This window comes from Eriocheir sinensis, unplaced genomic scaffold (assembly GCF_024679095.1).
Source record: "Eriocheir sinensis breed Jianghai 21 unplaced genomic scaffold, ASM2467909v1 Scaffold625, whole genome shotgun sequence".
NCBI lineage: Eukaryota > Metazoa > Arthropoda > Malacostraca > Decapoda > Varunidae > Eriocheir > Eriocheir sinensis.
In genome coordinates this window covers 195,139-219,289 of record NW_026111971.1, presented here as the reverse complement: position 1 = coordinate 219,289, position 24,151 = coordinate 195,139, and the positions used below count along the sequence as shown (strand labels likewise).

Genomic DNA, 24,151 nt, shown 5'->3' with positions numbered 1-24,151 from the left:
ATTGATTAAAAGACGAAAATAGCGGACATCACTTTATTGAAGAGGAATAGAATAATCTTTGGAATACTTTTCAACAACGAAGTCATTTAATCAATACACACACGAAAAAAAAAAAATCGTATTGCACTTAATGAGCGTTATCAAATGGAAAGTTATATTCTGTTCTCTGAACCACTAGCATATCGTTCTTTTCGTTGTTTGTAACGGGCTTGCCGGGGGCGTTTAAAGGGCGTTGATTAAGACTTCAGCTTCCTTAAGGCGAATTATATTCGTAGCCTATATGTACATGAAGCGCCGTAGCGAGAGCAACTCCGTTGTGTGTCAGTCGGACTCTCGTGAAGGAGTGACGATTTACAGGTTGGAAAATAATTGTTACAATTGGTCACGTACGTCAAGGTTACCTCCACGCACTATGAAATGCGATGTATACAAAACTGAGACGGCAAACACTGACGGACGACATTCCTATAAGGTGGCGTGATCTATTTGTCGTGGGTTTTCTCCATTGACAATTGTATGCCTAATTCGTGGTGATATTAAATAATAATAATAATACATTGATATCCTACTATAACATGTTGACAAGTATTATAAAGCAGGGAACATAATTTTACTCCTTAGAAGTCAACTTTTATAATATATGCGCCATTTGATGACGCTAATTTATTGCAATACGTTCTTTTTTGTATAACAATTAGTAATATACAATACAAAAAAGCACATGGGTAATTATAACTAACAGATTGTTTGACTTTTTTGGTAACACGTCAGTTTCTGAAGCTTATGAAAATATTCCGTTGAAATATCATTGCAAAAAATGATCTCTTTTATGATTTTCGTATATCTTGGGCGGGTGCGGGGGTGGGGGGGTGGTGATTTCATGGCTTTACATTCCTGGGAACATTGCATTCATAGCATATTTTGGTTTTAACATATAAAGCTTTAATGTAGAAGAGGAAATATTAGGCTACGTTACGAAACACTTATCCTCAGTGCCAACTCCATTGTTATAACATTGTATAAATAACATACAGGTGAGAGTTTAGTAGAAGTACGTATTGCCATAGTGCTTAATGGCATTGACATCTGGTTATCATTTTAAAATTTAATAGAAGTACATATTGTTATAATGGTCAGTGGCAGTGAAGACTGTTTTTCCACTACTATTCTCGTATTTCATAGCATAACAATAATAACAGCATTCTTGAAATCAAAATCTTTTTTCAGAGAGGGGTAGTATTAGGCTACGCTACAAAGCGATATTCCTCCGGTTATTCATCAGTGCCAGTTCCATCGTTATATCATTGCATGGCACTTCACACAATACGCATATTGTTTAAATGGATGACCCCAATGAAAACTGCTCTACGATTATTATTTTTTTTCAAGTTATATATTATATACATGTAGCTTGCAAATGTATTTTAATTAAGCTGCTGATGTAAGCTCGTCGCTGATTGGACAGCGGTTTCAGGCAGTCATTTTTGCCTCTTGATGCTCGGATATATAAATGCCGCGTACCCGATGCACTGCAGTCGGGCGAGCAGCTGTGGGGTCCTTCTGCGGCGGCGTGGTTGGCCCGCCTGGTTATCCTCGCTTTGGGCCCCCCCGCAGCAGTCAAGTCGACCGGTCGGCTGCTCGCCCGTGCACCGCTATGGGTGTCTACTGGGCGCCTGCCCTGAGACCCCGTGCCTCCGTCGCTGCTCGCCGGCTGTTACCCGTGGCTGTGGCGGCCGTCCCCCCTTACAGGCCCGCCTTTTGGCCAAAGGCCCTGTCCCCCTATTATGGGGGTAATCTTCAGAAGATGTACTGCAGTGGAACGCCAACACTCGTCGAGCGAGCAACTCTCCTGGCCTTTGAGCCAGCTTTTAGACTGCTGAGTTGCTCGCTCGGCTCCGGTTACGGGTGCAAGATGCACCCGTGCCCCCGACCAGCTAGGCAGGGCCTCATGGCCTGAAGCCTAGCTCCTCTGCCGGGCTCTAACCATAGCCCCTTATGCCAACGAGCATGTAAACATTATAAACAAAAACGATGCCCTGCCAATGGAACGCCTGCACTCGTCGAACCAGCAATTCTCCTGGCCTTTGAGCCAGCTTATAGACTGCTGAGTTGCTCGTTCGGCTCCGGCTACGGGTGCAAAATGCAGCCGTACCCCCGACCAGCTAGGCAGGGCCTCATGGCCTGACGCCTAGCTCCTCTGCCGGGCTCTCAACATAACCCCTCCTGCCAACGTGCAGGTAAACATTAAAAAAAAAAAAGATATACTGCCATTAGGGACACGCCAGCCCTCGTCGGGCGAGCAACTTGGCCGGCCCTTCCGCCGGTTGTAGACTGCCTGGGGCCTTATTCAGAAAGCAGGTTGTAAGCCTTACAACGGTGGAATGCCGAGGTACAACCTCTGCCGAATTCAGGAAGCATCCGGGAGGTTGTAAAGGAGTTGTAAGGAGGATGTAAGTTACGACCTCGATGGAGTTGGTGTAACTCTTACAACCTTCTTTATATTGACATGAAATATGTCATAATTAGTGTTTCTTGACAAAGAAATAAAAGTAAGAGGTAATATGGGAAATTCCTTCCATAAAAGCGAGATGGTACAGGGATTGCGTTTGTTTACATCCCCAGTCAGACCACTGCCAGCACCCACGATGGAGATTCTTATCGCTGTTCTGCATGACCGTGCTTTAAGGAGAGAAAGGATAATACGTGATCACCTTGACCCTCTCTCCGTGAGTGATGCGGAGCTCATCAGTCAGTACAGACTCCCTCGACAAGAGCTTACTCGGCTGATAGCGGAGCTGGAGCCCTATCTACAGAGGAGGACGAGGAGGGCACACGCAATCCCCCACCTGCACACAGGTGCTGCTGGCACTGATAATGTATGCCAGCGGCTCTTTCCAACAAGTTATTGGAGACATTACCGGTAAGTTTTCTTATTAGCAATAATACCAGCGGTAAGAACCCCTGAATACGACACCCAACTCAGTGTAGCTACTGAGTTTTGTAGTAGCAGTATCCTTTTAACCCTTCATAGTTAAACTAGGCGTTTGTTATCCCCAAGCTTCACCTAGAGGTATCTGTAATGTAATCGAACCATACCCTTAATGAAAAAAAAATGAGTCCAGGAATTTTCGGAATTTGGGAAGTTTCATGTCACCCACCAGTTTTTCCATGAAACATATACCCCCCCCCCCCCTTGTTTTTAAAGTGATTCATGCAACTGTGACCTTGAATTCCATCAGAAAAAAAACTGTTTTCTGAGATACTCCCCCACTTCCACCACAAATATATACAAATATATACAAATAGTGACCACAGAACAGTTCGTTTTAGCCTAGACTGGGCGGTGACCCGCGAACCAAACCCAGTGTTAGTGCCAGATTTTAGAAGAGCAAATTACGAGGGGCTTCGAAGACATCTTGAAGAGATAAACTGGGATAATTTAGGGATACATGAGGGCCAGCACTGCGGATTAGAGAGCCAGAAGAACCAGAAAGAAATGTCTTACAATAATTTAGTTAGAGTAATAGTAGAGGGGCAAGGACAGCATATACCACAGCGAACACTTAGAAAAGAAAACAATGACCCCAAGTGGATGACTCGTGGACTAAAACACGGGATAGGGTTAAAGAAGAGAATTTATCAGAAAATAAAGAATGGTGAGACACATTTCAGGGGCCCGTATGTCGAACTATCTAAATTAGTAAAGAAAAACACCAGGATGGCAAAAAAGAATTATGAGATCAAAGTAGCAAATAAGGCGAAAAGTAATCCTAAGGGCTTCTTTCAGATGTAGAGAACAAAAACACGGGAAAAAATTGGACCGCTGAAAACAAACACAGGGGAGCTAGTAGAAAATTACGATAATATAAGCACATTGTTGAACGACTACTTCCTTTCAGTATTCACACAGGAGGATCGAACGACTATTCCAGAAAGGGTTCAGGTGTACGAGGGCGGGGATGGCGATAAATTGAGGGATATAATCATTACCAGGCAAATAGTTCAGGATGAGATAGATAAGCTTAAGAGGAATAAGTCGCCAGGTCCTGACGGGATTTTTCCGAGGGTATTAACCCTAGAACGCTAACCATGGGTATGAGGTACCCATGCGAATGACGTCATTGCCATTGTGTATGGTTCCGGTGCTCTGAGGGTACCCACCTCCTCAGTAGCTTCATGTGCCCGCTTGACAGTGTAGGGGAAGGTCACGTTGTCTCGCTCTCTCTGCTCACCTTTGTTGTAGGCCTACATTCGGGTGCGGCATACCCATGGTTGGTGATACAGGGTGTTGTACATGTCCCTAGGATATTGTTTACGTACTTTTTTAGTGATCACCTGTGCAGTGGATCACAGGACCTGGGAGGCCATACAAGAAGTTTGGAAGCCATCGGATGATAAATTTTTTTATGAAATTTTTTTTTTGAAATTTTTGAACATTTTTCCTATTTTTAGTAACATTTTTCAGTACCTGATTTTCATACCAAAACAATACGTTTTTCAGTTCTTCTTAATGTTAAGTCAAGATACAAAGTTTGAAGTCCCTTCATGTAACTTTATTCCATTAAAACTTTACATTTAATTTAATTTTTTTTTTTTCAAAATCGGGTATGATGTACCCATGGTTAGTAGTGGTGTGACTTTTTCTAAGGTTAGTGTTCTAGGGTTAAAGGAATTAGGTAATGTAATCAGTGGTCCACTAACCGACATCTTTAAGATGCCGGTAAATACTGGCTATGTGCCCAGCTTATGGAAAGTAGCTAATGTGACGCCGATTTTCAAAAAGGGGGACAGGTCGGCTGCTTCAAACTATCGCCCAATTAGCTTAACATCGGTTATAGGCAAGATGCTGGAGTCCATAATAGCCAGGAACATTCGGAAGCATCTAGAGAAACACAGCTTAATTCATGACTCGCAGCATGGGTTCACGAAAGGTAGGTCATGCCTCACTAATCTCTTATCCTACAGTAAAGTATTTGAGGCGGTAGACAGAGATGAAAATTATGATGTAATTTATCTTGATTTTAGTAAAGCGTTTGACAAAGTTCCTCACCAACGACTGTTGCTTAAATTACAGGCTCACGGTGTAGAGGGTAAGGTTTTGAACTGGGTAAAGGCATGGCTTAGCAATAGGAAGCAAAGAGTACAAATCAATGGTAAAAGATCTGACTGGGTATGTGTTACGAGTGGGGTCCCACAAGGTTCGGTATTAGGTCCACTCTTGTTTATTATTTATATCAATGATTTAGATACAGGAATTAGTAGTGATGTCAGTAAGTTTGCAGATGATACCAAGATCGGTAAAGTAATTGAGTCGGATCAGGACGCTAGTATTCTCCAGGATGAACTAAACAGATTGTATGATTGGGCGGATAAATGGCAGATGGAGTTCAATGTAGGGAAGTGCAGTATTCTGAGTGTAGGTAGGAACAACCCCTCTCACAACTATTGCTTAAATGACACTCTCATAAGCAGGTCTGGGTGCGAGAGAGATTTAGGGGTCTTAGTGAGCTCTGATCTCCGTCCAAGGGCACAATGCATTCAAGCTAGAAATCGAGCAAATAGGGTACTGGGATTTATTTCAAGGAGCGTAAGCAACAGAAGCGCCGAAGTCTTCCTCAAACTATATTTAGCATTAGTTTGACCTCATCTTGACTATGCGGTTCAGTTCTGGTCATCTTACTATAGAATGGATATCAAAATGTTAGTATCAGTGCAGAGGAGGATGACTAAGATGATTCAGGGGTTGAGAAACTTGCCATACGAGGAAAGACTGAAACAGTCAAACTTGCATTCTCTAAAAAGGCGAAGGGTGCGTGTAGACATGATCGAGGCTTATAAATGGATGAAGGGCTTTAATAAGAGAGATATTCATAAGGTTTTGTTGGTAAGAGAACCGGGTAGGGCACGAAATAATGGGTTTAAACTGGATAAACTCAGATTCAAGAGGAACATAGGCAAAAATTGGTTTACCAACAGGGTTGTGGATGAGTGGAATAGGCTTAGCAGTCATGTGGTGAGTGTCAATACAATTGTCACATTCAAAAATAGATTAGATAAATTCATGGACAGCGACACTAGGTGGGATTAGATACACGGGAGCTTAGGGTCAAAGGAAGTGCCTTGTGTAGGCCTACCGGCCTCGTGCAGATTCCAACTTTCTTATATTCCCATGTTCTTACAACGATCTTTGGGGACCCGTGGATAATCTTCTTTTTTTTTTTTTTGTGTGTGTGTGTGTGTAGGGGGGGGGGGGGAATGGCAGAAACTAGTCATTTCCCGTGGAAGTGAAGCTTAAAAGTGCTTATATCCCAATTTATCCTAACCTATCCTAACTAACCTAACCTAACCTCCTAATTTTTTCACTATCCCTTAATATTAATTTGCGGGAAAAACGTTATTAAGAAAAGTTGTGGGAATTGTCGTAATGTAGATGCAAACAACATACAAACTGTTGTGTGAGCGGCTGAGACGAAACTTCACAAATACCGAATTTTCTTGCAAGAATGAGACAGGCATGAGGGTGCTCAAGGACTTCTATGCATATTACTTTTAGATAGTTTGGGGGATGCAGGGCCTGATACTGGAAATATTAATGAAACTACTTTAAGCTCCAGTAATCAACTGATGAGATTAATTCCATGTTACTGTTTCAGGTCCTTCACAGCCAAGTGTAAGCCGGGTGTTCATGGCTGTGGCAAATGCTTTGCCCAACAAGGCAATGCGTGAAATAAAGATGCCCTCTTCAGAACAAGAAAGAAGAGCAGTGGCTAGAAACTTTTCAAGAATACGCAATTTGCCCAGAGTTGTTGGAGCTATTGATTGTAAGACTCTAAATAACTGTCCAGAAAAATATTTATTAATGATGAAAAAAACGGTTTGCTGTTGTCGAAGTAATAATTGATACATCAGCATGTATATTTATATTTATGTTGTCATTGAATATGCAAATATTTATGTGAAAAAATGTCCACAGGTACACATGTTGCCACCAAGGGTCCAAGCATTGATGAGGCCCTGTACATAAACAGGAAAAGGTTCCATTCGCTAAACATACAAGTCGCATGCGATGCTGCTGGCTTGGTCACTAGTTACTGTGTCAGACTCCCAGGTAAATTCAAATATTAGGATGTCAGTCGGTACTCGACACATTATTACCTAACCGGAAATTTTGAGTAATAATTATAATATCTATGCCTGATTATAATTGCTCCATAGTCAATATGCCTATAAACAGGTAAATGTTTATTACAGTGCAGATGTAGGTTTCATCACAATAACTCATTCGCAGGGTCAACAAATGATTCATTAATCTGGCGCAACAGCTACCTGCGGGAGCGATTTGCAGAAGGAGAGTTTGGAGAGTACCTACTCCTAGGTGTGTATGGTGAGGTGTTCATCCTTAGGATAAAGAGAAGTTATTATAATTATTTTGCTTTATGCTTTGTTATAATGCAATTAAGATATTACAGGTGACAGCGGCTATCCTTTAGAATCATGGCTGATGACCCCTGTAGCTAACTCAATGACAGCAGCAGAGGAGCGCTGCAGCAGGGCTCACATTAGGACACGCTTTGTTGTGGAGCAAACGTTTGGGGTCTTGAAAAGTCGCTTCAGGTAGCTTTGCTTTCAGTTTCTGTACCACTTAATTTGCCTCTTTACTAGAGTTACCCTTATCATGAAACCTTAAGAGGTTAATTTGTCTAATGTGGTGCAGTAAAGTGTTGTAGGAAGGGTTACAGTAATCACTCCTAAAAGTTTTTGTAGTTGCCTAACATACATTTTCATTTACAGGTGTATCCACAGGTCTGGTGGAGTGTTGCAGTACACTCCCCTGAAGTGTGCCAAGATCATGACGGCTTGTCTGCTGCTACACAACCGTTGTGTTAGACGTGGCGCTCCAGCTCCACAGCAGCTGTAGGTGCTTCTGTATTTCATTGAGATAGTGCTATCTTTTATATACTCCACAAATTGCTGTCTGTATCAGTGCTCCTGGTATAATTAGGTTTAGGGTAGATTTATTAACATACATATGCAGTAGCAATGTCAAGTGGAGGTGCTAGTTATTCGCCATATGCTACAGTATGCCAGTACTGCTTAAGTTCATATTTAACTTATTTTCATTACCTCCCCAGCAGAAAGATGAAGAAGGAGACTTGCCTCCTGCGGCCGGACACCATGAGCGCGGGGCAACTGTCCGAGAGGAACTCATCCAGAGATGGTTTACATGAGATCTGCAGTGGAACTGCTTAAGTGTGTGTGTTTCTGTGTATGTGTGTGTGTGTGTGTGTGTGTGTGTGTGTGTGTGTGTGTGTGTGTGTGTGTGTGTGTTGTAATTTCATTGTTTTTTTCTCTTCCTCCTCCTCTCTCTCTGTATTCATGTATGTATGTATATATTTCACAGGATTTTTTTATTTATTTTTTGGTAAGTTCTCTGTAAGTAATAAAAAAAAATGTTAGGTTAAGTTTTCAGCAACAAATAAGGAGCTAATGAAAATTAAAAATTTTAGTGTAAATATATTCAACCATACGCAACATTGTATAAAAAAACATGATATCCTTTTATAAAAAAAATATAAAATCAAAGTATAAATATTATCAACCGTATAAAGATGTATAGCTATAGTTTCCTTTGATTAAAAAAAATAAGGAAATTTTTGTATAAGTAAAATATTATAAAAGAATACATGCCAATATGACCTCTTATGCATTATAAAATCTTTGTGTTAATATAATCAATCCTGAGAAACTAAGATTACAGCACAGCTCACTTTGAGGTATACTACAATCCAGAGAAACTAAAATTATAGCAGCTCAACTTGAGGTAAATGGTATTTGGGGTAAAAAAAAAATAGAAAAGGCGACTAGAAACATGAGGAACTAAAAATGTAACACAGCTCAACTTTAGATTCTGGTATCGGGAGCAAATGGAACGTGACTAGAATCCACAGATAGAAAAATATATAATGTTTACATCAAAACTTAATCCTGAGGAAGATAAAAAAATCAATATTTACACCTAAAATCAAAAAACAAATGAGAAAAAACTATCAACCTTAAGAAAGACAAAATAACTTGATCCTCTAAGATTTACGTCATAACTTAGTGATTAAAGGAGAAAAAAAATTCCAGGAAATAAAAATAATTAATCCTATATGATTTAAACCATGAGGGGAAAACCTATGGCTTCCTATTTAATTCGGCCTCCCATAGCCTGAACAAGTTTTAGGATGGCTGCTGGTGCTTCAGCTAATTTCTGCAAGGCAGCCACAGTCTCCCGCTGCATTGCAGCACACTCCCGCTGCAGTGCCACATTCTCCCGCTGTAAAGACACAGCCTCTCTTTGATTCCCCACAAGGTCAGAAATAAGGTCCCGTACTTCATTTACATTAAGAAGCTGAGGTGCCACCTTAATCTCCTCCATGAAACCTAGAATAAAAAATAAAAAAAACAAAGCAAAAATTTAAGTAAATCCAAAAATGTCATCAAGTTTGTTGTGATGTGTATCTTGGAATGGTAGAGTGAAAGCAGAGGGTTTTGGGCAAAAATAGTGTACAAAACAAACCTAATACATATAGCACTCTACTTCTCATGCTGCTGTAAACAACAATGTTTTTCTTATATTCATCTGTTAACCCATTACAGTTAAGCAATTGGCACATAACGTCTCATTCTTTAGTCATTAAACTCTCATGCCACTGATAGCGTCTTATTTTAAAATATTTGTTCATGAGAATGAACACTTATGTACTTCAAAGGAAGGTGTGCACAGTTTAAGGCTTTAAACCAAATACAAATAAAATGCACCGATAACTACCATAGTACGATGTTACTATATGATTCACCTTGACTCAAGGCTGCTATCAGATATTATTGGGATTCTCCGCTCCTCGCCTTCAATCACCATGACAGTAAACTCTCCCTGCGGTGTACCACTTGTGGATGCGTTCTGTACCGTCTCCGCCAGTTCTTCTCCCCTGCACAGTTGCTGTCCATATACAGGGGCCTTGTCCGCCCTCGTATGGAGTATGCATCTCACGTGTGGGGGGGCTCCACTCACACAGCTCTTCTGGACAGAGTGGAGGCTAAGGCTCATCGTCTTATCAGTTCTCCTCCTCATACTGATAGTCTTCTACCTCTTAAATTCCGCCGCAATGTTGCTTCTCTATCTTCTATCGATATTTCCACGCTGACTGCTCTTCTGAACTTGCTAACTGCATGCCTTCCCCCCTCCCGCGGCCCCGCTGCACTCGACTTTCTACTCATGCTCATCCCTATACTGTCCAAACCCCTTATGCAAGAGTTAACCAGCATCTTCACTCTTTCATCCCTCACGCTGGTAAACTCTGGAACAATCTTCCTTCATCTGTATTTCCTCCTGCCTACGACTTGAACTCTTTCAAGAGGAGGGTATCAGTACATCTCTCCCGTATTTGATCTTGCTTTCGGCCACCTCTTTTGTTTCTTTTTTAGGAGCAGCGAGTAGCGGGCTTTTTTTTTTATTATTGTTTTCTTTTTTTGTGTGCCCTTGAGCTGCCTCCTTTGTTGTAAAAAAAATAAAAATATGGAAAATATTCGTAATGACATAAGTTCGTCTGGACAAAATTTATATCCTATGTATTTTATTAGTAGCCATTTCTGTGTTCTGATATTAATTCCTGTTTTGAGACTGTATAGGCAAAGAAACATACGGAAAATGGTTAATCAAGTTACTTACTCAAAGACCCACCCTCGCTGTCAGAAATGGGCAGAATTGCATACCCTGTGGGAGAAAGAAGGTCGAGCAGGGCCTCCTCAACTTGGGAGAACTCCTCTCTAGGGGGTCCCCCACCTGTTGGCATGAGCAACTATTAGGCATTTGATTGGATATTTCGTTTGAAAAAAAATGTATGTGCAGCTAATCCATATACCTTGTCTTCCAATTCTTGGTCGATATATAATGAATAATGATACTTTGTCTAGGGAGAGGTTACTCACCAAATGAACCTGTACAGGTTCATTTGCAGAGTGGCTTTCCTCAGAGCCATGTTATAGCAAATAACAGACTAATAATGTAGAAAGTCCTGGATATACCAATACATGTCTATATGAATAATATAAATATATACTAAGAATATACTAAGATGGAACCAGATGGAATTTCGGGACAAGTGCTAAAAGGGTGTATAAATAAATTATTGAAACCACTTTATAACATAATAACATGCTCTATAAATACGGAAAAACTGCCCTTAGAATGAAAAGGAGCGCACATTGTACCAATTTATGGAGGTGGAGATAAAATTGAATCACTAAATTATAGACCAGTCTCTTTGACAAGTGAAATGTGCAATATTTGTGAAAGTATAATACAAAAATAAAGGGTCGAACATTTAGAAAAGGAAAACATGATAAGCTAAATAAGGGACAGTTAGAAAAAGTGAATTCGTGTGTCACCAACTTTCTATGTCTCTACTCAAGAGCAATAGACGTGGTGCAAGAGAAAGAAGGATGGGCTGATTGTGTATATCTCGATCTGAAAAAGCTTTTGACAAGGTTCCGCACAAAAGGTTAATCTAGAAGCTACAGCAGTGAGGATGACTGGGGGGAAAGGTTATCGAGCGGATGAAGGATTACTCTATGGAAAGATAAATGAGGAAGGTGATTCAGGTTCATTTGGTAGAGTGGCCTTCTCCTCAGAGCCATGTTATAGCAAATAACAGACTAATAATATAGAAAGTCCTGGATATACCAATACATGTCTATATGAATAATATAAATATATACTAAGAATATACTAAGATGGAACCAGATGGAATTTCGGGACAAGTGCTAAAAGGGTGTATAAATAAATTATTGAAACCACTTTATAACATAATAACATGCTCTATAAATACGGAAAAACTGCCCTTAGAATGAAAAGGAGCGCACATTGTACCAATTTATGGAGGTGGAGATAAAATTGAATCACTAAATTATAGACCAGTCTCTTTGACAAGTGAAATGTGCAATATTTGTGAAAGTATAATACAAAAATAAAGGGTCGAACATTTAGAAAAGGAAAACATGATAAGCTAAATAAGGGACAGTTAGAAAAAGTGAATTCGTGTGTCACCAACTTTCTATGTCTCTACTCAAGAGCAATAGACGTGGTGCAAGAGAAAGAAGGATGGGCTGATTGTGTATATCTCGATCTGAAAAAGCTTTTGACAAGGTTCCGCACAAAAGGTTAATCTAGAAGCTACAGCAGTGAGGATGACTGGGGGGAAAGGTTATCGAGCGGATGAAGGATTACTCTATGGAAAGATAAATGAGGAAGGTGATTAGAGAGGAGAAACCAAACTGGGGGAGAGTAGAGAGTGGAGTTCCTCAAGGCTCAGTTGTGGCACCAATAATATTCATGTTATATATAAATGATATAGCGATTGGTATAAAAAGTTATATGGGCCTTTTTTGCAAACGATGCAAAGTTAGTAAGAAAAGTGAGGGCGGAGGAAGACTGTGAAGAGCTGCAAAAAATACCTGGACAGAGTGTACAGATGGAGCCAGTTATGGGATATGGAATTTCATGCAAACAAGTGCCATGTTATGGAAATGGGAAAAAAAAGACCAAGGAAAACATACAAGAAGGAAGAAGAAAACGGGAGAGAGGATAGATGATCACCCTGTACAAATTGATTCATAATTTTGATGAGGTGGATATAACTCTTCTTAACTGGGAAAACGCAGGGGCTGAGATGACATGGAAATAAACTTAATAAAGGACCCTGTTTGAGTAACTTACATGGATGGCGCAACTGGTTAGAGCGCTGCGCTGCCAGGCTTCACGGTCTGGCAGGGCGGCGGTTCGAGCTTGCTCAGTCCGGAGTCTTTCCGTTGACTAGGAGTGGTACCTGTCCTCTCTTGAGGAAGGGATATGGGGTGTGTGGTGAGTGAGGTCGTGGCAGTACCCATAGTTCAACGATACAGAGGACTTGCTCACGTCGAAAGGGTACCTCCTGGTGATTACGATTCCAACCTTAAACCTTGAACTACCTTGGAGATTCTGTAAGTGAATTTATTTTGAGTAGTAAGGTAGTGCCAATCATCATTTAAGACACTAACATTATTGGAATTGAAATGATGAAACAAAATAGAATATACATGTTTAATCACTAGTATGATACAGACATTTTATAGTCATAAATTTAATTTTCATAGTTATGATTTTCAGAAATGTTGGAGAATGTCATTGATAACCAAAATGAAGTGCCTTAGGATGCCTATGAAAGAGTTTGATGCCCTCAAGGCAAAGTTTGGAGCACCCCGAAAAAGGCAGCAAATTGATGATGAGGTACCAACTGCCCCTCTCAAGAAGCGTTGCTAGCCTCGTGTAAGTACTCGTTTCATGCTTTGTAATATTTTTTCATACTTTGTTTTATACTGATGAGATTATTTTATTTATTTATTTTTATGATCACATTCACATAGTGGGTGAATGCTATATTCTTCTTAGATTAGTATTTTGTCGCAGGATAAAAACTTTGTAAAATGTTATCACTACTATTGACTTTATTATAGTATTCAACCCATTTAAAATGTTTGTTTTATATGACACTATTCAAGATAAACTAAGGACGGAGCTTGATTTTCCCCAAAATTCATGCAATTGAGCAAGATGTTTTATAAAACACTGCATAGTGGTAATTGACTAAATTCACCGCAAGATGTGCTTCAACATTATCCTGATTTGTAGTGCTTGCACTGCCTTGCTGCTGCCAAGACAGAGTTGTGGCCCAGCTCCATTACTTCACTAATGTTATGAGCTGGTTATTTTGTATAGCATGGACTAGAATAGTTGTTAACTATCTAGTGCCAATATTAGCAGCTGAATTTTATTTTCTTGTAAATTTATCTGTCACTGGAGATCCTAGTAATTGTTTTCAAGGTATTGCATGAAGAAACCAATACAATATAGTATATGAAAATAAAAGACTATAAATGGGTACATTGGAATTTTTGGGGAATTTGATTAAAAAAACATTGATTTCAAATGTACATATGACAGTATGAGTTGAAATGTGATATTAATCAATAGCAAAACTTTATATTCATTTGAATTGGAGTTATTTGGTAAATTGTATGTTAATGATTATGTATGATATACAGACAGGAGCATCATCTTCACCAGTTGCTGTGGAAGATGACCAGGGCCCGTATCCTCGAGAGCTATTAACTTTTACTCTTAAAGTTACTATCAAAGTTAATAGTTTCAAATTATTAAGAGTAAAAGCTATCCTCGTCAACTTTGAGTGTAAGTATTAGCAAATCCTGGCTACTATTATCTTCTTCTTCTTTATGGCGGGCTCGTTGCTAAGGACGCCTCCGTGCAAAACGTAAACATCCGACATGAATTTCGTAAATATTTCAAAAGAAAAAGGAAAAAATAAAGGTTTGCATAGGAAATACGTATAAATGAACAACAAAAACAAAATAAATGGCAAACACAAGAAAAAGAAAGAGTTTTGTGGCAGATATTAATGAAATGTAGTTAGAGGCTGCTTCTACGTCCTCACTCCCCTCCCGTTATCTCCCCTCCTTTCAAAGGGGAGATAACGAGAGCGTATTGTTGTGAAAAAGGAGTCCTTCGTCACAACAACACGCTCAGTACCGCACCATAACCACGTCAACTGCCACGATGAGCTCACCTACTGGAGAGCCAGCGGCGAGGAGGAGGAGATTCAATTGGTCTCAAGATGAAACGGTCTACCTCTTACAACAGATATATGAAAAAAGACATATCATCAGAGGGCGTTACGGCAAGACTGTCACCTCTGGGGATAAGAAGAGAGCGTGGAATGAAGTTTCAAAAGCTGTGACAAGGTAATCACATATTCATGATTTAATTAGCTTATAAACTAACCTAACCTTATCAATTGGGTATTTTTTGCATAATATTACAACCACTGACTTTCGAAACAACATACCTTTCCATTCTGTACCATGTGAATTGTATATATATGACCATTTCTGCAACAACCCGCTCTCCCTCAACAACCTAACATAACTAAACATAACTATGCCATACTGGCCCTGTCCTACCTAACATGTCCTAAATCAATATGGCAGGTCCCCAAGTTTGTTTTGGGGAAGAGGGGGTAAATCTTAAGAATAGCGGCTCCTAGCGGGTGCGCATTTAGGGCACGGTGTGGTGGTTATTACAACATTTCCAGCACATACGACGGGGTTTTGACAAGCGGACAGGCGTGTTCATGTCACAAGGGGTTTATTTTTCCGCGCGGGCTCTTCCTTTTCTTCACCCTGGAGCTCACAGTCTCATCGCCCATTGACTTAGAAGAAATCGTGAGGCCACCGTGGAAAAGTATATACAACCCTTGTGACATAAACACGCCTGTCCTCTTGTCAAAGCCCCGTCATACGTGCTATAAATGTTGTAATTACCACCACACTGTGCCCTAAACGCGCCCCCGCTAGTAGCCGCTATTCTTAAGATTTACCGAAGTTAGTGCAGATAGTTAAGGCATATTTCGCTCCTATTTTATTCTTTATTTATTTATTTATTATTTATTTTTTATTTGATTATTTTTTTCTTATTTTGGGGGGGCAGGGGGGGGGGTAGTGCTAGGCATGCCGGACTCGGAACACTTTTACAAGTACTTTATGTCAAGACTATATGGGAATAAGTAGGTTTGATGATAATGGTAAAGTAAGATTAAAATATTATTTTGATAGCATTGGTCAAACAGATTATGGTGATATAATGTTAGAGTGGAATGTACTCAAGAGAATGAAATTGAGGTTAATGCTTTGATTTTTTTGTTACATATTCACATATTCATGATTCAAGTAACTTGCAAAGTGCAAACTAACCTAGCCTCGTCAAATTGGTATTTTTGTCTACGAACACAACCACTTGAGTTTCCAAACAAAACATACTTTTTCCTACTGCTCCACGTGAATAGTTTCATTATGACCATTTCTGCTGCAACCCCCACTCCCTCAACAACCTAACATAACTAAACCAACTCTGCTAAACCTGTCCTACCTAACACGTCCGACCTAACATGGTAGGTCCCCAAGTTTGTTGGGGTGGAAAGGGGGTTAGTATAAGAGAGTTGAGTCATATTTGCCTCTTATTTTATTTATTCTTTATTAAGATTTTTTTTTTTTTTTGGGGGGGGGGTCGGGCATGCCAGACTCTCAACACTTTTACAAGTATTTTATGTTGAGACTATCTGAAGAAAAGCATTTTATTTAAGTAGGTAATGAAAAGTAGTAGTTTTGGCCATGATCTTAACAACTAGAAAGTTAATGTCTTATGATGCATGTAAAAAAAAATACTGATTTAGCTTTCTATCACAGCATGTATTAAATGTTATTGGAGAAGGTATGGGAAATAAATAGCACGCCATAGAGGAACTGTTAAGAAACTCACTTCACATTTATAACCTTACAGTGCCTTCCCTGGGAGTGGACCCCGTTCGCAAGAAGACTGTGAGAGGCGGTGGTACAACATACTGCAAAAATCAAAGCCTCGCATTGCGCAGTACAAGAATGAGCAGCGGCAGACTGGTAAATTTGTTGAGTTGTTATGTCTTTAAATGTAAAATATATATTAGTCTTTTTTTTTTTTTTCGTGATCACAGAATGCAGCTATACTGGCCACAAGTAATGCCTTTATTTCAGCTTACAGCTAATAAGTTCATAGCAGTGAACTGCATATTTCATATAAATATTTTTTTAATGTTCATCTGTCAATGACTTTCTATTTATCTATCTAAATACCTTGGCTGTCTTCCCCCAATGAAGACCCTCACTGTATGGGGGATTAGCTGCACAGTTCAGACAGGGAATTTCAAGGCTTCATAGCATACACTGGTTTACCCCTGCCCCTTCATAACAATGACATTTTCCCACAACACACGAGTGCCCCACATGTGTGGCACACAGATGTGCAAGCACCTTTCTCAGAGGTCGCAGGGCCACGTCAATCCTCACACACTTTCAACTGCTTTCCATTTGCTATTGTCACACACAGTCATTCTACTATGCTCCAGTGTCACTCCTCCCTTTAACGTCTCCTTTACACCATCCATCCATCCCTTCTGGGACCCACCCCTCAAGCTCACACCTCTCACACTATACTGACAAATTATTACATTCATTAGAATAATAATATAAATGTTACTCTCATAGGTGGTGGTGCACCAACTATCACATTAACTGTGATAGACGAGGTGGTGTACGACATCATCGGCCGCTCGTCTAATGTCTTCGACAGGGTAGTAATGCCTTTCGGCATTGACACTGGCTTGCCTGTGCCACAGACAGGACAGCAGTAGTCAAGCAGCGGTGAAATACTGACTGGCATGTATGTTTGTGAAACTTTTATATCTTCTTTAAAACAATGTAAAAATCACTCATAGATTTATATTCTTTGTAGATACACACTTTATCAGTCAATTACTTTACAAACAGAAAAAAATAATGAAATACTTCAGTTAATAAGTAATATTTCACCTGTATGACCATTTTTCTTCAACTACCTACTTAAGTTACAAGCATTAATCACCATGACTAATATATGACCCTTTCTTTCAGAACTGTACCCGTAGAGACCATCTCACCGCTGTGCTCATTCGAGGCAATATATCTGGAGGAGGTACCATCTCCTCCTCTAGCACCCACTGGGTCAACATCTGCTGCTCCGGCACCCATGACATCTGCCACTGCTTCAGTATCTGCTGCTCCGGCACCCATGACATCTGCCACTGCTTCAGCATCTGCTCCTCCGGCACCCATGACATCTGCCACTGCTTCAGTATCTGTTGCTCCGGCACCCATGACATCAGCCACTGCTTCAGTATATGTTGCTCCGGCACCCATGACATCAGCCACTGCTTCAGTACCTGCTGCTCCGGCACCCATGACATCTGCCACTGCTTCAGTATCTGTTGCTCCGGCACCCATGACATCAGCCACTGCTTCAGTACCTGCTGCTCCGGCACCCATGACATCAGCCACTGCTTCAGTATCTGCTGCTCCGGCACCCATGACATCAGCCACTGCTTCAGTACCTGTTGCTCCGGCACCCATGACATCTGCCACTGCTTCAGTATCTGTTGCTCCGGCACCCATGACATCAGCCACTGCTTCAGTATCTGTTGCTCCGGCACCCATGACATCAGCCACTGCTTCAGTATCTGTTGCTCCGGCACCCATGACATCAGCCACTGCTTCAGTATCTGCTGCTCCGGCACCCATGACATCAGCCACTGCTTCAGTATCTGTTGCTCCGGCACCCATGACATCAGCCACTGCTTCAGTATCTGTTGCTCCGGCACCCATGACATCAGCCACTGCTTCAGTATCTGTTGCTCCGGCACCCATGACATCAGCCACTGCTTCAGCATCTGTTGCTCCGGCACCCATGACATCAGCCACTGCTTCAGCATCTCGCCCAATGACAACTGATACTGCTCCACCACCATCACAACCTACTTCTTCAGTAGAATTGAGAGATGATTTTCATAGGGCAGCAGTAACCTTTTTTGATGCTGGGGCTGAATATTACCGCCTCAAGGCTATGAAGCTTAAGTTAGACCTTAATATTAAGTAAATCTTCAAAAACATTTATCTCTGTTGCAGTTTTTTTCCGATTTCCATGCTGACTGCTCTTCTACATACCTCCTTCCTCCCTGCTGTGGCCTCACTCCACAGCAGGGCTGGAGAATTTTTTTTTTTTCATATAAATTGATTTGTTATTTAAGTGATTTTTTTTTGCAATAATCCTTGTTTGTTTCCACTAATTATTTATTTCATTCGTATGAGGTCATTTTCTTGTAATAAAATTGTCCAGTGCTTAAATGAAACCATAGTTTGATATACATTACCAAAGATGAGTGCTTACATATAATCATAAGCTTATGGATTTTATGTAAGTACTCTTCTTTACAATGAAAATGACCTTATAAGAATGAAATAAGTAGTTAGTGAAAAAAAAACAAGGATTATTGCAAAAAAAAAATCACTTAAATAACAAATCAATTTATATGAAAAAAATCATTAAAAAAAAAAAAAAACATATTTATTTCTATATGTTTTTTTTAATCATGATTTTCTCCAACCAGTGCAGTGAGACCACAGCAGGGAGGGAGGAGGCATGCAGAAGAGCAGTCAGCATAGAAATCTGTAACGCTAAAGTAACTATCATTGGTTCCACAAGAATGGGCATAGATTTTCCTTCAGTTCGGACTTAGTTTTGTTATGAATGTCGTTTCAGATTAATTTATATTAGTTTAAAATGCACACACTTATCAATAAAGATATTATTGCATTAGTTTTCTATCGGTGCAGTCTGTTACCTTACAGCTCATAAAGGATTTTGGTAGGAATACAAAGTCAATTTCATGCGCATCAGCAAAACAAGTTAAGAATTGGCCAATGAGCGCGCAGCACCATCACCCATGCAATGATATGAAGTCTGCGAGTCCACCCCTGAAGGAAAATATTTGCCAGTTCTCGTGGAACCAACTATTGTACATATATACAAAGAACCAAAAGAGGAATTGCAATCAAACTAACATATCAATATCCAGTAATATTGTTTAAAAAAACAAATCAAGACCTCTACAGTGCAACTTGGGTAAGATGTTACCATATAATGTTGATGTACAATTTTTTTTAACTTAATATTAAAGAATACTAAAGACTGGAAAATTAATATTATTGGGCCATAAACCATACAAATACGTAGGTACTCATCAATGACAATGAAAAAAATCTCAAATTTTAAAATATCTAGTCCTAATTCTATTCATTACATAATATCTTACAGTTTACATAAAGTATTTGGGAAAACTAACTCTGCCTCCTAAATGTGCAAAGGAGGTCCACCAACGTTGCCAGATTGTCGTACTCTGCCTCTTATGTTTGTCGATTTCCGACCCAAAAACTGCTTTCATTACCCAAATAACTGCCTTCATAATATATGGTTATCGTTTAAATGGTTAATTATTGGTATTTCTTGGCAACAGTTATGGGCCAAAAACCGGTACGATAATTTGGCAACCTTGAGGTCAACTATAGTCCAACCAAATTGTCGAGTCCGTTTGGGCGAAGGCTCCCGCGGGTCCATTTCTCCCCTCTGCTCTGCCACACAGTCCCAACACCTATCTCTTCCTCTCATATGTAAGGTAAAGGTAACATATGATAGGAAAAAAAAAAGGTGTTGGGACTGTGTGGCAGAGCAGAAGGGAGAAATGGACCCGCGGGAGCCTACGACCGAACGGATTCGACAATTTGGTTGGACCATAGGCCAGATTACTGTTAGTAAAAATTAATGTTTACAAAATGGAACTTGAATATGAAAAGAAACAAAAAAGTATCTTACAAAAATAATGAAACTTGTTAAGAATATAAGCTGACTGAAAAAAACAATTCCTTCCACATCCTTAATGCACAGAGTTAGCCAGTATCTTCACTCTTTTTCTAATTTCCACGTCTTCATTTTGTTACCTGTTTCTGTTTTTCCTCCTTCCTTTGGCTTAATTTATGTGTGTGTGTGTGTGTGTGTGTGTGTGTGTGTGTGTGTGTGTGTGTGTGTGTGTGTGTGTGTGTGTGTGTGTGAGCTTAAACCTGTCTCCTGGGGGGTTATTACACTGGGAAAATTTTCCTCCGCCCTCCAACTTCATTAAATCTAAATGTTCCAAAGTGACATTACATGTTGATATTTCATTCAAAAATGTTGTCTGGCTATAACCTGTCTGTATGCTAGACCCTGCTCTGGCATGTCACGGTTGTCATCTAATTGATATTCAGCATCATTGTGGTCACTATCACTGCCATCATAACTGCCATCATGACCACCACCCTCCTCCTCCTCCTCTTCTGGTGCCTGGATGTTTCTTGCCTTGCAAATATTGTGTAGTACAGCATAACAAGTTACAATTTGGCAGGTTTTCTCTGGGCTGAGACGAACCTCGCCATGAAGAACGTGGAATCTTCTCTTCAACTGCCCAATTCCACGTTCCACCAAATTGCGTGTAGCTCTATGTGCCCTGTGTGAAATGGGTATCTAATGAGTAATGATGAAGCATATAGTACATTAAGTTGTAGGGATTATTATTGTTCCACTAGTGCTCGTACTCTTAACTTTTTTTATACTACCAAAATGGCCTGCCAATGGAAACAAAAATACAGTAAAAAAAAAAAAAAAAATCGTGCTAAACTTGCCGGCCACACCATAGGGAACAGTGAGAGAAGAATGGCTGCGATCAAGAGAGATGTCCTGACACTCCTCGCTTGAAGAAGTTCAAGTCGTAGGAAATTGGAAAAATAGACACAGGAAGGAGGTTCCAGAGTTTACCAGTGAGTGGGATGAAAGTGTGAAAATACTGGTTAACTCTTGCATTAGTTAAATTAAAAAAATAGGGATGAGAGTAAATAGATAGTCTTGTGCGGCGGGGCCGCGGGAGGAGGAGAAGCATGCAGTTAGCATGTAACATCGCGGCGAAGTTTAAGAGATTGAAGACAGTTAGTCAGAGGAGGAGAGTTGATGAGGGTGGCGTTAGTTAGTTGATATTTATCTTAGTATTTCTTTTTTTTAAAGTTAAGAGAGTGGTGTAATGAGTGTTAATGTGTGTGTGTCTTGTCTTGGCTAATCCACTTTCAATGGAGGAAGACAGCCAAGGTTTATATAGATATATGGATAGAAGTTTATATTTAGTTTTGGTAATTTGGGCTGACAATTTTTGGGTGGTAACTCATTGCTGTTTTGATTGCTTTGTTATATAATTGATTGCCACTATTTTTTTTTTTAAATTTCTGAGAAGGTTAGGGTGGAATGGGTTAAAAAAAAATCACTGGTTTTTCAACATAAATGGTTACGAATTCATTCAAAGTACATCAAAATTTACAGAATTTCTTTTGTGTGTGCAATTGTGAATGGGTTCAATTGAGATTGAGCGTCGCCTTATTGGCTCGACTGACAGAGACATGTGGTTTTGTATGTCGAAGGTCCCTGGTTCAATACCCCCAGTCAGCACTTTTTAATTAAGATTTTTCAGTTTCCTCGATTAATTTCTCAGTGTTTAACGAGGAGATTTGCACCGGCACCCAGTTGGGGTGCTGGGGCGTCATTTGATCTTCAAAAGTGGGGGGGACATTAGGGCAGACAGTTTTCTATCTATCTATCTATCTATCTATCTATCTATCTATCTATCTATCTATCTATCTATATCTATCTATCTATATCTATATATATATATATATATATATATATATATATATATATATCTATATATATATATATATATATATATATATATATATATATATATATATATGTATATATATTAACATTATTAGCTTATTGCACCATTAGGCACCGATCATATTAGCGTTTTATGTAGTCTGTGATGCAGGCAAGATGTTCATGGGCAATTAATTAGACTCATGCTGCTCTCCAGTGTTCTCTGATACACTCACAATCACAGTTGGAGTACCTAGATAGTATCATCGCGTAATCTTAGGTCACTTTGGAGTCATTGGTCACTGGCAGAGTTAATAATCAAATCACAATCTTATGAGTACTGCTATTTATATCACATACGTCCTACTATGTTGGCTTAGTTATAGAAGATGCTGAAAACTGGATTCCTCTACTTTATTGAATATAAGAGTAATTATATACTGAATTTGTAATGCAGCTAAGATAAAAAAGCATGTCTTACGGTGGTCATACCATGATCTCATGAAGATAAATAGGTTGACAATTACTATTTTGTTATAATGTCTACTGAACGTTAATACCATAGCTTTGAACCCAATGATGAATATCTTCAAGCAAGACACAAATAGTAACAGATTGGTCACCAGTTCACTCAGTAAACACAATTCTCCAGAAAAAAATTACACTGAATTCACAATAAAGTTGTTTTTCCACCCTGGGACTTTGTATCAGAAAACAAGTATCAAATAAAAGTACAGCTTTCCACCTGGAATAAAGGAAACAAACAACCAAGTAACAAATAAAACTACAACTTTCCACCAGAAATAAAGTAACCATAAACCAAGTAACAAATAAAACTACAACTTTCCACCTGGAATAAAGTAACTATAAACCAAGTAACAAATAAAACTACAACTTTCCACCAGAAATAAAGTAACCATAAATCAAGTAACAAATAAAACTAGAACTTTCCACCTGGAATAAAGTAATCATAAACCAAGTAACTAATAAAACTACAACTTTCCACCCAGAATAAAGTAATCATAAACCAAGTAACAAATAAAACTACAACTTTCCCCCAGAAATAAAGTAATCATAAATCAAGTAACAAATAAAACTACAACTTTCCCCCAGAATAAAGTAATCATAAATCAAGTACAAATAAAACTACAACTTTCCCCCAGAATAAAGTAATCATAAACCAAGTAACAAATAAAACTACAACTTTCCACCCAGAATAAAGTAATCATAAACCAAGTAACAAATAAAACTACAACTTTCCCCCAGAAATAAAGTAATCATAAACCAAGTAACAAATAAAACTACAACTTTCCCCCAGAAATAAAGTAATCATAAACCAAGTAACAAATAAAACTACAACTTTCCACCCAAAATAAAGTAATCATAAACCAAGTAACAAATAAAACTACAACTTTCCACCCAAAATAAAGTAATCATAAACCAAGTAACAAATAAAACTACAATTTTCCACCCAGAATAAAGTAATCATAAACCAAGTAACAAATAAAACTACAACTTTCCCCCAGAAATAAAGTAATCATAAACCAAGTAACAAATAAAACTACAACTTTCAAGGAAGTACAAGGCATGCCTCCGATTTTTTCCATTTGTGAATACGTAAAACCTTAGTAAAAGCAAGTTATTACATTAATAATTACATTCTTTTTAAGTACATGATCATGGTTACCACAGGAAGCTCTCAAAATTTCAATTATTCGATTTGTGAAGCAATGACTGGAGTAAGAAATATATATATAATTACTTTTTGAGGGGGGGGGGGGGGGTTGCAGAAAAATACAAGAACATTTTACTACGAGAAGGCCTCCAAATTCCATTTAAACCATTTGTGATTATGTAAGCAAATACTCAAGTAAAATAAATACACAGTTTTTACATAAAACTCAAAGAAGTACAAAATCATAC

At 39.2% G+C, this 24,151-nt stretch overlaps 1 protein-coding gene across 1 annotated transcript; it reads left to right on the top strand.

The window, feature by feature from the left end:
* The first annotated feature begins 17,860 nt into the window (after nucleotides 1-17,860).
* Nucleotides 17,861-23,295, top strand: LOC126993509 (uncharacterized). The gene is made up of 2 exons (XM_050852645.1): nucleotides 17,861-18,343; nucleotides 23,290-23,295. Exons 1-2 carry the CDS (start codon nucleotides 17,861-17,863, stop codon nucleotides 23,293-23,295), a joined length of 489 nt encoding a protein of 162 aa, XP_050708602.1.
* Nucleotides 23,296-24,151: the final 856 nt, after the last annotated feature.

Bases quoted from the DNA above. Each gene is read 5' to 3' on its own strand.
- LOC126993509 (XM_050852645.1), top strand. From the start codon at position 17,861: ATGACATCAGCCACTGCTTCAGTACCTGCTGCTCCGGCACCCATGACA.